The following is an 11653-nucleotide window of genomic DNA, read 5'->3' as shown; positions in this document are numbered from 1 at the left end:
GGATGGTTGCTTGTGCAAACCCAAATTCGTTCCCATTGCCTCCAAAGACAAAAGCAATCTTGGGGGCTGCAGATGAGCCCTCCCTTATTTATTTGGGGGGTTTGAGTGACTCTAAAAAACAAAGTAAGTGGGAAGTTCCTCAAGAACCTGCTAGAAGCAGCAGCAGTGTAATCTGCACTCTGTCCTCTCAAGAGATTAGACATTCGGGGTTGTGACAAAGCTGCTTACCTGGACTGTCCTGGGCAGCCACCTTCTCATGTCGCAGCCTTTTCACCCTGAGCAGTTTCTCAGCACTAGTCTAGATTGGACCAAATAGGGCTCCACTTGGGCCAGAGGGTGAAACAGATGAAAAATGAGAGGTTCTCGGTGTCAGGAACACGCACACACACACACACACACACACACACAGCTGTTTTGTTGTTTTTTTAAAAAACATCTTACCTGTGAACTGTTAAGAGTAAGTATGAGGGCAATGATTATTTTTTTCCTGGGAAGATTTGATGAAAACCTACGAAAACGTACACAATACTTAAAAATTTAAGTGTTACTTTACAGAAATCCTCTTCTGCGGGCATCAGGGTGCGTGCAAAGGCAGAGGCTTGAGAGGTTAAAGGGGAGAGTTGCATATTAAAATAGTATGTATGTATTTTCCTTAAAATGAGAAGGGTGGGCAAATGCAGTAATTGCCGCAGCTGGCAAAGGTGTGCTTCCGTGTTCTCGGCAAACTCGTGGGTCAGTTGGGGGGCAAGGTGGTGGCTGCATGGGGCAGAACTCTTCCACCCTGTTGGACCAGTGTGGGCTTGGGGAGTAGACACACAGCATCCCCTGCCCGCTGACCCCAGTCTCTGCTTCTCCCACAGGATGAGGGAGTGGTGGGTCCAGGTGGGGCTGCTGGCCGTGCCCCTGCTGGCAGCCTACCTGCACATCCCGCCCCCTCAGCTCTCCCCCGCTCTCCACTCGTGGAAGACCTCAGGCAAATTTTTTACCTACAAGGGACTGCGCATCTTCTACCAAGGTGAGAATGGGGCTGTTGGCACAGGGCGTGTACAGGTCACGTAGGTCGCAGGTCGCAGCTGAGGTGCTTATTTGGGGCCCACTGGTCTCTGTGGCCCATCAGTGATGGAGGGGACAAGGCCGTTTTCTGGGTAGTGTGCTTGAAGGAATGGGCTACTGCCTGTTGGTACTCGCTAGCAGGGAAACGCAAAGAGATCATGGTGTGTGTGTGTGTGTGGGGGGCGCAGGGAGCAGCAGAATTCAGATTCCAATCTGTAGACCTCGGTTTTTGTATTATTTTGCTTTCTAGCCTGATGTACATTGATAGATACTGGTTTTCAATGTTGAGCATCACTGGTGGGTTGGGTTTGTTTTTTTGGTTTAGTGGCTGCCATGAGTTGGAATTGACCCCAGGGCAAAGGGTTTGGTTTTTTAGACTCAGGTAATAGATACAATATCCAGAAGCTGTAGTGATCTTTGGTTCTGTTCTTTAACCCCACAAAATCTTCTGTGGTGCCATCCTGAACTGTTATAGGTCTAACTGAGTGTGACTCAAATTTTCTGCTTTTGTATAAATGAACCTGCTAACGATAATGGTCATTATGACTTACTTATCAAGGAGCTGCCGCGTGCCAGGCACTGAGTTACGTTTTCAACCTTCGTTCTTTCATGTCATCTTCACGACAGCACTTGGCGACAGGTGTCATTAACCTTATTTTATAGGTGAAGAAACGGAACAGCACAAAGGTTGGCAAAGACTCCTTTTGGGCGGGGGTCAAGAGCAATAACGAAAAATGTTTGTCATAAACCGTTTTTCATTATTGCTCCTGACCCCCTCTCATTTGCTGCCTGCTGTTAAGTGAGTATGTCCTTTTCCTTATGTTGCTCACACAGGTTGCTTCCACACTGTTCAGTGTTTTAAGTAGTTAATGTTTGTTTATTCCTTATATTTTCAAGCTGTACTAGTTATAAACACAATGGTTTTCTTTGCATGGATTCTCAGGAACAAGAATGTTAGGTTAAAGTAGATAAACATTTTAATTGCTTTTAATGAAATTACTATTTACCACATTTCCATGCTGCAGGCAGTATCTGACTTTTCAGTTTTAATCTGATTAGCACAGTATTTTACTATTTAAATGTTTGACTAATTTTTAAAAGATGTTTAATGATCCCAGATTGTCATATGTATTTTAAAAGATGCTCATGTCTACATTAATTAACCCTTTTGATAGTCTATAGAATTGCAATAGGGTGAGCACTGTATTTTGTTACTGGCTTGGGCTCCTGGTGGAAATAGAAGTGCTGGACAAATGGCATAAATTAAAGTGCCTCCTGGCTGGGCAGAGGAGCCATAGGTCAGAGAATTGTTGGGAGGCCATTAATGACAAGGCACAAAGAGTCCATCATTTCCATGGTGGGACTGTGCACCGTGCTGCCATTTACTTTGAACTCTGAAAAACACTCTGCATGTTAATATCGATGTTAGTACAAACTCAACAGAGGAGTGGGGGAAGTGAGCTTTTGAAAGAATCTAGATGAAAACATGTTGCCTTCGATATTTTCAGAATAACTGTAGGGGCACAGTTACGTAAGATGTTCCCTTCAGAATTTCTTTATATACGTATTAAAGGAGAAAAAAAACCCTGTATTTCAAAAAGAAAACTATCATTTAAATTTCATTAATCTGGTCAGGTTTGTTTTTGGTCCTTTATACCAAATTAAAGGGAGCTCTGGTAGCATAGTGCCTAAAGGCACTTGACTGCTAACCAGAAGGCTGGCGGTTCAAATCCACCAGCCACTCCTCGGAAGGAAGGTTGGGCAATCTACTTCCGTAGTGATACTGCCTTGGCAACCCAAGGAGGGGTCACTATGAGTCAGGGCTGACTCAACAGCACATACCACCACCACCACCACCAAATTAAAGGAGCTCTGGTGGTGCAGTGGTTAGGGCATCCGGCTGCTAACCAGGTTGGCAATTTGAACCCACCAGCTGCTCCCTGAGAGAGTGATGAGGCAGGCGGTGTGCTTCCGTAAAGATTTACAGCCATGGAAACCTGACGGGCCAGTGGTACTCTGTCCTATAAGGGTGGTAGGATTCAGAAGCAACTCGATGGCACTGGGTTTGGATTTTTGGCTTTTCACTAAATTACTGACTGTCGTCATGGTTACCCACTGAGGTGCAGCCTAATTCCTCTCTCTTTCCTCCCAGATTCCGTGGGTGTGGTGGGAAGTCCGGAGATAGTTGTGCTCTTGCACGGCTTCCCGACGTCCAGCTACGACTGGTACAAGGTAACGACATTGGACTTCTGGATCCTTCTCCATCTTAAAAATCCTGGGACCAACAATAGAAGGCTCTGCAGATGTGAACTGCAGATGCATGTAGAACTGTTGCTCACTTACTGTAAGGGAGTAGAAACGCTTTGGCTATCTGGAAAGGAACATTGCCAAGTTAAAAAGACTGCAGTCCCTTCCTCAATAGAGATTAATAAGGCACTTTCCAAGAGGCTCAGCTGTGGGGCTTGTGGTAGTTTCGTGAGTTCTCTTTGTCGAAGTCATGATGGAGATCAGGGTGAAGTGCCCCGTTGCCTGCAGCTCAGGGAGAGGGGAGCAGGCAGGAGCACAAAGTCCAAATCCTCTCTTTTTCTTGTAGATTTGGGAAGGCCTGACACTGCGGTTTCATCGAGTAATTGCTCTCGATTTCTTAGGCTTTGGCTTCAGTGACAAACCGGTGAGTTGCAGCTCTGTGGGCCCAGGGCCGGGCGGGGGTGCACGTGGACGGAGGGCCTGGCTGGCAGCCATCTGCGTGCCCATGACTCCATCCCGCGTCTCCTGGCTTTCTCTTCTCAGAGACCGCACCACTACTCCATATTCGAGCAGGCCAGCATCGTGGAGGCGCTCCTGAGGCACCTGGGGCTGCAGAACCGCAGGGTCAACCTCCTGTCTCACGACTACGGGGACATCGTGGCTCAGGAGCTGCTCTACAGGTCAGCGGAGCCCGGCTGCTGCGTGGCCCCCAGGCTGCGCTGTGTGAAATGCCCAGAAGGAAATGATGCCGGGGGTCTTTCTGGCCCTTTCCCTCTTGGGAGGTTCTTTGCTGCCACTGCACTGGTGTGAGCGCTCTGAGTGACATGCATGTCTCCCCCTTCGCTTTCCAGGTACAAGCAGAACCGATCTGGACGGCTTACCATAAAGAGCCTCTGTCTGTCAAATGGAGGTAATGGCCTTGGTGGTCAGTGGAAAGCGGGGTGTAGCCCAGGAGTGCCGCCTTTAGATGCCATCCAGTAATCCCATTGCCGGCGAGTTGATTCCCACTTAGAACTCACTGCCACTGAGTCCATTCTGACTCATAGCAACCTGATACGACATAGTAGAACTGCCCTATAGGGTCTCCAAAGGTGTAATCTTTATGGAAGCAGACTGCCACATCTTTCTCCTACGGCGTAGCTGGTGGGTTTGAACTGCCAACCTTTTGGTTAGCAGCCAAGCACTTAACCACTGCACTACAGGGGCTCCTCTTTTTGAGGCATAGTGACCTTCCATAACGGAGAAGAACTGCCCGGTAGGGTCCAAAGCTGTAAGTCTTTATGGAAGCAGACGGCCACATCGTTCTCCCATGGAGCAGCTGGTGGGTTAGAGCTGCTGACCTTGTTTGGTTAGCAGCTGAGTGCTTAACCACTGTGCCAGCAGGGCTCCTGCTTCCGATATCTCAGTGACATCTAAGTGGTAACCTGATAACACTACGAACAGAGCAGTTAAACATTAGGCTCTTCATCTTTTTTTGTACTGTGAACTGCTCTGGCGGGCTGACAAAGTTTAGAGACTCTTTCTTGGAATAGTGTTTTTAAATACAGAAAATAAATAAGATTACAAAGGAAACTGATTATTGACATACAATTAATAAACGGCTGTTACAGAAATATGTGCTGTTTTTTAAATACAATAGATAACAAGATGTAGTGGTGGGTCTCAGAGCAACAGACGACAGTGGGGAGCGTGAATGATGTTCGCTGTACCTGCAGCCGCTGTGATGGGTTATGAAAATTCTGAGGCGAAGCCACAGGTGCTTCAGCTACTTCTGTCGTTTGTTTCCTAAACTCTTACCTGACAAGAATGCCACAGTTCAGTTAGAAATGAATGAATCCCTGACTAGACCTTCGGGGGAGATTTCTCTTTCTTGGTGTGCCATTGCGCCCCATTTGTAATCCCAGAAATATCCCAACGGCTTCTCCCTGGAGAGGAGGCTGGCTGGCTCAGCGATGCTCATGCCTTTCCCTTGTTGACTCTGGGGAGAAATGGCAAAAGGGAGCCTCTAGGTCTTTTTTAGTACCTACAGTCCCTGAATACCCTCCTCCTGGTTTCTTTTGCATGCAGATCATTAACACTGCGTGTTCTGAGGGGTGGAAGGAAATGCTAAGGGGAGCTGGGCCTGGTCATCTGCGTTACAGACGATCATGCAGATCACTCCCCCGTTTCTCTACTTCTGACACAGGGAGCACAATCCCAATGTGATGTCATTTGGCTTCTTAAACACAGTTCCCTGGAAAAGTAATTAGCTAACCATATGAAGTTTTTATTTGTAATTGTTTTTGGCAATAAAATCCCATGGGTGATGCTGAATAGGATAGACGGTCTTGCATAACGGGTTTGTGTTTGACCCAAGCTGGTTGGTAAGTGAGTAAGAGAAATCTCTTCTCCTGCAGGTATCTTTCCTGAGACTCACCGTCCTCTCCTTCTCCAGAAGGTTGGCTACTCCATTGAACAGATGTGTAGTTAATAGGATTTGTGTAGACCTAAGCAATGCTGGGATCTTTATAAGGGTCATACCCACTGTAATGTAGCTAAAATCCTCTGCCCTTAGGTTTTTCTTCTCATGCATTTAAAGCAGTAAGAATGGCCCCTACATAAAGCCTATGATGATTTCTGAGAATAAAGGGTCAGCTGATATTTGGAGAAGTGAAGCTAGCTAAAGATTTGTGTGATGAGTATGATATTCAAATAAACTGGGGTCCTAGCCTATACTGTGAATAAACTCAGGGATTTAGTTACTGAGGTATAGAAACAGAATCCTAAAGGCAGTTAGCAGTAGGTTTGCCTTCCATGAGAGAAGAATATGGGTAGGCAAAACAAAACCCAAAGAGCCAACAACCAAACCTTTCAGTAGAGGGAGACTTAGCCAAAGCCCCTTTTCAGTTAGTTCCCAGAATAAAACTGTTTGTCTTTGTGACTCGTCTTTTTTTGCTGCATCCCTGATTTTTTACTTTTACCTATTTACGTGCAGCTACTCAAAGATGGAGGCATGCTGTCACCCATCCTGACACGCCTGATGAACTTCTTTGTATTCTCTCGAGGGTAAGTCGTTGTCAGAGTTTATGGCTACCCCATGGCAACAATGTAGTGGAAAGCTGCTGCCATTAAATTCTGGACCAAATCCTGGGGATTGATATTTTTAAAGCAAAGGTGTTGGCCACTTGCCAGGGAAGTCGTTAGGAGGAGTTAATAAACCAATTAAAGGTTGGACTGCATGCCCACTGACATTCTGGTCATGTTTGAGTTCTGTTCACACTTATCTTTTTGGATTCTTGCAGTCTCACCCCAGTCTTTGGGCCCTACACCCGGCCCTCTGAGAGTGAGCTGTGGGACATGTGGGCAGGGATACGCAACAATGATGGGAACTTAGTCATTGACAGGTAAGAAATACCTCTTTGCTTTGGTTTTGCGAGAGGCTTTTTTGGAGCTTGGGGAAAGATGTGGATTGCTTGTGCTGCTCCTTGTTGGCTCGTTAGCTGTCATAAAAAACCAACCAAACTTACTGCCGTCAAGTCAGTTCCACTCATAGTGGCCCCTCCTTGGGTTTCTGAGGCGGAAAGTAGATTGTCCGCTCTGTGGAAGTTGATTGCCCAACCTTCCTTCCAAGGAGTGGCTGGTGGGTTAGAACCAGCAGCCTTCTGGTTAGCGGTCAGATGCCTTAGGCACTAGGCTACCAGAGCTCCTAAGGAAGTTGATTATTACCAAGCCAAAACAAAGAAGAAAGAATTGCGAACCTGGTGAGCCCTGAGCTTAAGCTGCATGGCACGAAAAGGCTAGACAAACAACCATCAGTGCTAATGCGTGTTCAGTTTGTAACCAGCCATTGACTTGGTAAATCCTCCTTCGGACAGTATGCTAGTATTAAATGCTTCAGGATGTTTCATCGTAGTTGTGGAAGGAGCCCAGCGAGCCTCTTGCCTTCGTATGTCTTTTCCGTAACAACAGGTGCTGGGAAGGAGTCTTCTCTGTCTTGTACAGAGTGTTCCCAGGCCTTGGTTCAGATGTGAGAGTAGCAGCTTTCACAGAGGGCTCCAGAGGTGGTGAAATCTGTAACTACTTGAGATAAGGTGCTGTCCTTTTGCCAGTGGGGTCCGTGTAGCTTTCAGTGACTGTAACTGACAGCTTCGCTGAAAACTATGTTAGAGGGAGCCATTGCTTCCCCGCCTTGAGTCCCTCTGTGAGATCACCAGACATTCATTTTAATATGAAAACCTGAAAAACGAAAGGTGCTTTTACAGTGTCATCACACTTTCCTGTTCCAGGGAGTCTCTGGTGGTGCAAACAGTTAAGTGCTCCGCTGCTAACTGAAAGGGTAGTGGCTCGAGTCACCCAGAGACACCTTGGAGGAAAGGCCTGCTGCTCTAGTTCCAGAAAATCAGCCACTGTGCTCCTTCTACACACAGGGGTCACCATGAGTTGGAAATGACAACTGATTTCTAAATTCCAGTCTAAGAGGTGATGTTTGAGGTTCACAGAAGTAATGGGCCTTGAGTTGGCCAGGTGGAACACTCGGAACACATGAGGGCGAGTTCTAAAATGTGGCTGTGGCATCTTACAATGTAGAAATGCAGTGTGGTTAGTGGCAGGGTAAGGATGGAGCTTAAGCTCATGAACTTCTACGCCTAGAGTTTCAGAAGTAGAGGTCAACTGAGAAATCATCTAGTCCAGTCCTCTTGTTTTAAAGATGAGGAAACGGAGGACAGGTAGGTGTTGTATCTTTGAGTCACAGAGTGACTTAGTGATAGAGCCGGTCAGCCTTTGACCCAGGTGTTGGTGACTCCCAGATCTCACTGTCTGCTCCAGACATCTGAGCCGTCACTCCTTCCACGGACGGTGAGCACCATCGCTGCCGTAGCCTCAACAGATGCGCTAAGGAATGCTAAGTCCTTAGACACTTGTTGCTTAAGAAACAAATACTGTATTGAGGTGGCTGTGACCATAAAGGTTGCCTGCTTCTACTCTTGCTGACTTACTTCTTCTGTAGTCTCCTACAGTACATCAATCAGAGAAAGAAGTTTAGAAGACGCTGGGTGGGAGCTCTTGCCTCTGTGACTATTCCCAGTGAGTGCTGCTCCTTTATTTCCTGAAGGACTGGGGGGATCCAAGTCATTGCACCTTCCACTACCCAAGTGAGGGTCATTAGAGTTAGCAAGTAAATCCATAAGACACCCAGTGAAATCTGAATTTCAGATAAACAATAAATAAGTTTTTAGTATACGTATGTCTGGTGCACTATTTGGCACATACTTATTCTAAAAAAAAAAAAAATTCTTGATTTGAAATTCAGATTTAACTGGATATCCTTTGTCTGCTGATATCTGGGACACTGGTGCCTTGTTATCAAGTGAGGTGTATAAATGTTGCGATGCTACCGCAAAGGCAGTGGGTCTCCCGTCAGGAGCAGGCGTTAGACTGGTTTGGTGATGCTAGTTGTCAGCGATGCCACAGGAAATGCCGAGTTGCTAGGACAGAAGGTGGTTTAGATGCTTGATCAAGAGGCTACAGGTGGTTTAGATGCTTGATCAAGAGGCTTCTGCTCATTTGTCTCTTTGTTCTTACAGATTTGAAAGAAAAAGAAACTCAGGGTGATGTCTCGTCCCCAGTAGCTAGTGTTCAGGAAATTACTGGTTGATTTCAAACCCAAGGGTCAATTACAGCTTGCAGAGAGAGACAGAGACAAAGCCAGTCCCTTGGATTTACAGAAAGAGAATGCTCAAAGTGGGCTCACTTCTTTGGTACCAGGGCCCAGAAGAGCTGGAGGAGGGACAGAACGCTGTATATGGGGGAGAAAGTGCCAGTTGAACTAATTGGCCTTTCCTAGTAGTTCCTTGTAGTCTACTTAATAAGAGCAGCTAGGTGCTCTACCAGGAGACAAACTGATTTACAGGAAACGTGTTTGTGGAGGAGGAGTTGATTTTGGATGGGTGGGAGAATGGCTATGGGGGCTGTTACTAAGTCATTCCTCTTCTCTCTCTCAGTTCATTTTATCTATGGGCCACTGGATCCTGTAAATCCCTACCCAGAGTTTTTGGAGCTGTACAGGTGAGTCTTCCCAGAGATCTCTGTTTTGTCAGTAACCTCATCCTGACGGCGGTTGAAAGAATGATCTGGTTAGGGCTGTTGCTCTAGCCGCCGTCTCCAACCTCATTGGTTGTTCATTCAGGAAACATGTAAGAGGATGAGTTGGGGAATCTTATTTGCACATAAATGTCAAGATCAACAAATTCAGTTATAGTTTCTCTTGATTTATACAGCCTGTTTTCCACTGTCGTGGCTACTACATATTCCTAGGTGTATGAATGAGAAAAAGCTATCATGCAAGCCAAGGAGTTAAAAAAGCTATATTTTAAGAAACGCTTGCTTCAGTCTGGTTGTAAAGCTAAGTCACTGGCCGAAGGAGCCGACTGCAAGGAGAGGCTGAGAAGGGCTCACTGTGGGGTGCCGCCTTCTCGCTGGCTGTCTCTCTAGGTGCTTAATCAGAAGGTGTCGGAATACGAGCTCTTGATTATGTCACATAAGAATGTTCCATACCTTCATGTGCCCTAGTGGAAACAAGTCAGCAGAAAATAGCTTGCATCCGGTTTTAAACAGAAGGCCCTCTTCTCTTCTTCTGGGGGTAGGAAGGAAGGTCCTTTGTTATCTTCACTCTTGGGCAGCGAGTTGCCGCATCATCTGCTTGTTTGATGCCTCATGCTTCTCTACGGACAAACGCTTTGGCGTTAGTCGCAAATGTGTTATATTTTCAAGTTGTTGTTTGTTGCATCCTGAACATTTAAAAACTTATCTTTATATGTTGTAAATGGAATTGGCAGTTTTCTCTGCCTAAGATTCAAGGGTAGACGGTGACTAAGCCCTGTGTTGATTCCTTCCAGTGTGGTATGTCTGCAGTGGCATTTACTGGGGCTTCCCGCTGGCTTACACCTCTCCCCTCCCACCAGCCTCAAGTTCACCTCCATGCTGTTCTCTTCCACTAGGAAAACGCTGCCGCGGTCCACAGTGTCGATTCTGGATGACCACATTAGCCACTACCCACAGCTAGAGGATCCCATGGGCTTCTTGAATGCATATATGGGCTTCATCAACTCCTTCTGAGCTGGAAAGAGTAGCTTCCCTGTCTTACCTCCCCTACGCCCTTATCTGTCGTGTATTCCACTAGGAAGAAATGCCCAAAAGAGGTCCTGGCCACTAAACACTATTCTCTCACAAAAGTCCACTTGACTCACATAGGTGAACAGAGCATAGTAAAAAGCCAGCAGAAGCTCCGACTAAGTGCTGAGCTAACAGTCCACCTCCCATTCCCCTGACATCTGATCATCAAGTGTATGAACTTGCCTTTGTCTTTTGTGTTATTAGGAAATTCTGATGAGCACTACTACTCACTGATGCCGAAAGACAGGCAGACATTCTTTGTCACGAAAGACTTTTTTAACACGTCTGTGGACTTTTCTGAAATTTTTAGAAATGCTAATTTCTGGCCCAACCCCAATTGGACTCATAGAGTAAAGAATGAGGAAGGGGCCCAACCTCTCCTTGATGGCTTTCAGGGCACGTGCTTTCCTGTCCTCTAAGCCCTTTTCGGCATCAAGTGAGAGTGAGTCGCCCTGGTCATGACTTTGAATTTAGTTTCATCAGCTGCTTCTCATTATAGACATTTTGTTACAGTAGATTTTGGTTTAAATAATGTAGTATTCTACGTATGCTTCAAGAGTATGAGTTATCTACATGTGTACCTGTATTTTATAAGGATACTAAACCAGCAGATACTGACTCTGGCAGAGGAGTGAACCTTACTAAACACGTTTCATTTCTACATGAACTAAATCCAAACTGTTTTCAGAATTTCCTAAAATCACAAGACATTAATGACTAAATAGTGCCCGTGCCAGAGTTTTCCTGTGATTAGCTGGAAAGACCGATTCTAACAGCAGATAACAGTCCAAGTATTCATACCTCAGTGCTTAGAAGCATGTCCCTCCCAAGCTACGGTGGAGGGGAGGGGACCGTTTTTACAGTCCCAGCTGCCAGCTGGGTGTACGGTGATTCCTTTGATAGGGCTGAACTTCTCATTGGTTGTCCCAGAGAGGCTTTCTCATGTAGCCCAGCAATTCCTGTGCTTTACAGACAGGAACGTTCCAGAAATTTTTAAGAACAAATTCTGAAAGATCTATGAGCAAATGGTGCTGAATACTTTTTTTCAAAGCCACAGTTTCATTGTCTGAGTCAAAACAAGATTATTAAGTGATTATTTTTAAATTCTTTTTTTTTATTAGCAGCTTCAAGTATAACAACAATGAAAGTGAAATAAGTGTTTATTTTCTATTAATAAAAATGAATGTTGACAAAAGTGGAC

At 45.8% G+C, this 11653-nt stretch overlaps 1 protein-coding gene across 1 annotated transcript in view; it reads left to right on the top strand.

Moving 5' to 3' along the window:
• The window catches only part of MEST, a 12055-nt gene extending 1660 nt beyond the window's left edge, over window positions 1-10395 (top strand). Inside the window, exons 2-12 of the mRNA XM_007955385.2 lie at window positions 861-1015; window positions 3206-3285; window positions 3647-3724; window positions 3844-3980; window positions 4152-4210; window positions 5697-5737; window positions 6275-6345; window positions 6582-6683; window positions 8288-8364; window positions 9282-9345; window positions 10278-10395. Of these exons, the coding sequence (XP_007953576.1) occupies window positions 861-1015; window positions 3206-3285; window positions 3647-3724; window positions 3844-3980; window positions 4152-4210; window positions 5697-5737; window positions 6275-6345; window positions 6582-6683; window positions 8288-8364; window positions 9282-9345; window positions 10278-10395 (982 nt within the window). The remainder of the gene's footprint in view (window positions 1-860; window positions 1016-3205; window positions 3286-3646; window positions 3725-3843; window positions 3981-4151; window positions 4211-5696; window positions 5738-6274; window positions 6346-6581; window positions 6684-8287; window positions 8365-9281; window positions 9346-10277) is intronic.
• The last annotated feature ends 1258 nt before the right edge of the window (window positions 10396-11653 follow it).

The sequence above is a fragment of the Orycteropus afer genome, unplaced genomic scaffold, assembly GCF_000298275.1.
Source record: "Orycteropus afer afer isolate SDZICR_OR568_19922 unplaced genomic scaffold, OryAfe1.0 scaffold00501, whole genome shotgun sequence".
Taxonomy (NCBI): domain Eukaryota; kingdom Metazoa; phylum Chordata; class Mammalia; order Tubulidentata; family Orycteropodidae; genus Orycteropus; species Orycteropus afer.
The sequence above is the reverse complement of the archived record's forward strand: the minus strand, read 5'-3'. Positions and strand labels throughout refer to the sequence as shown.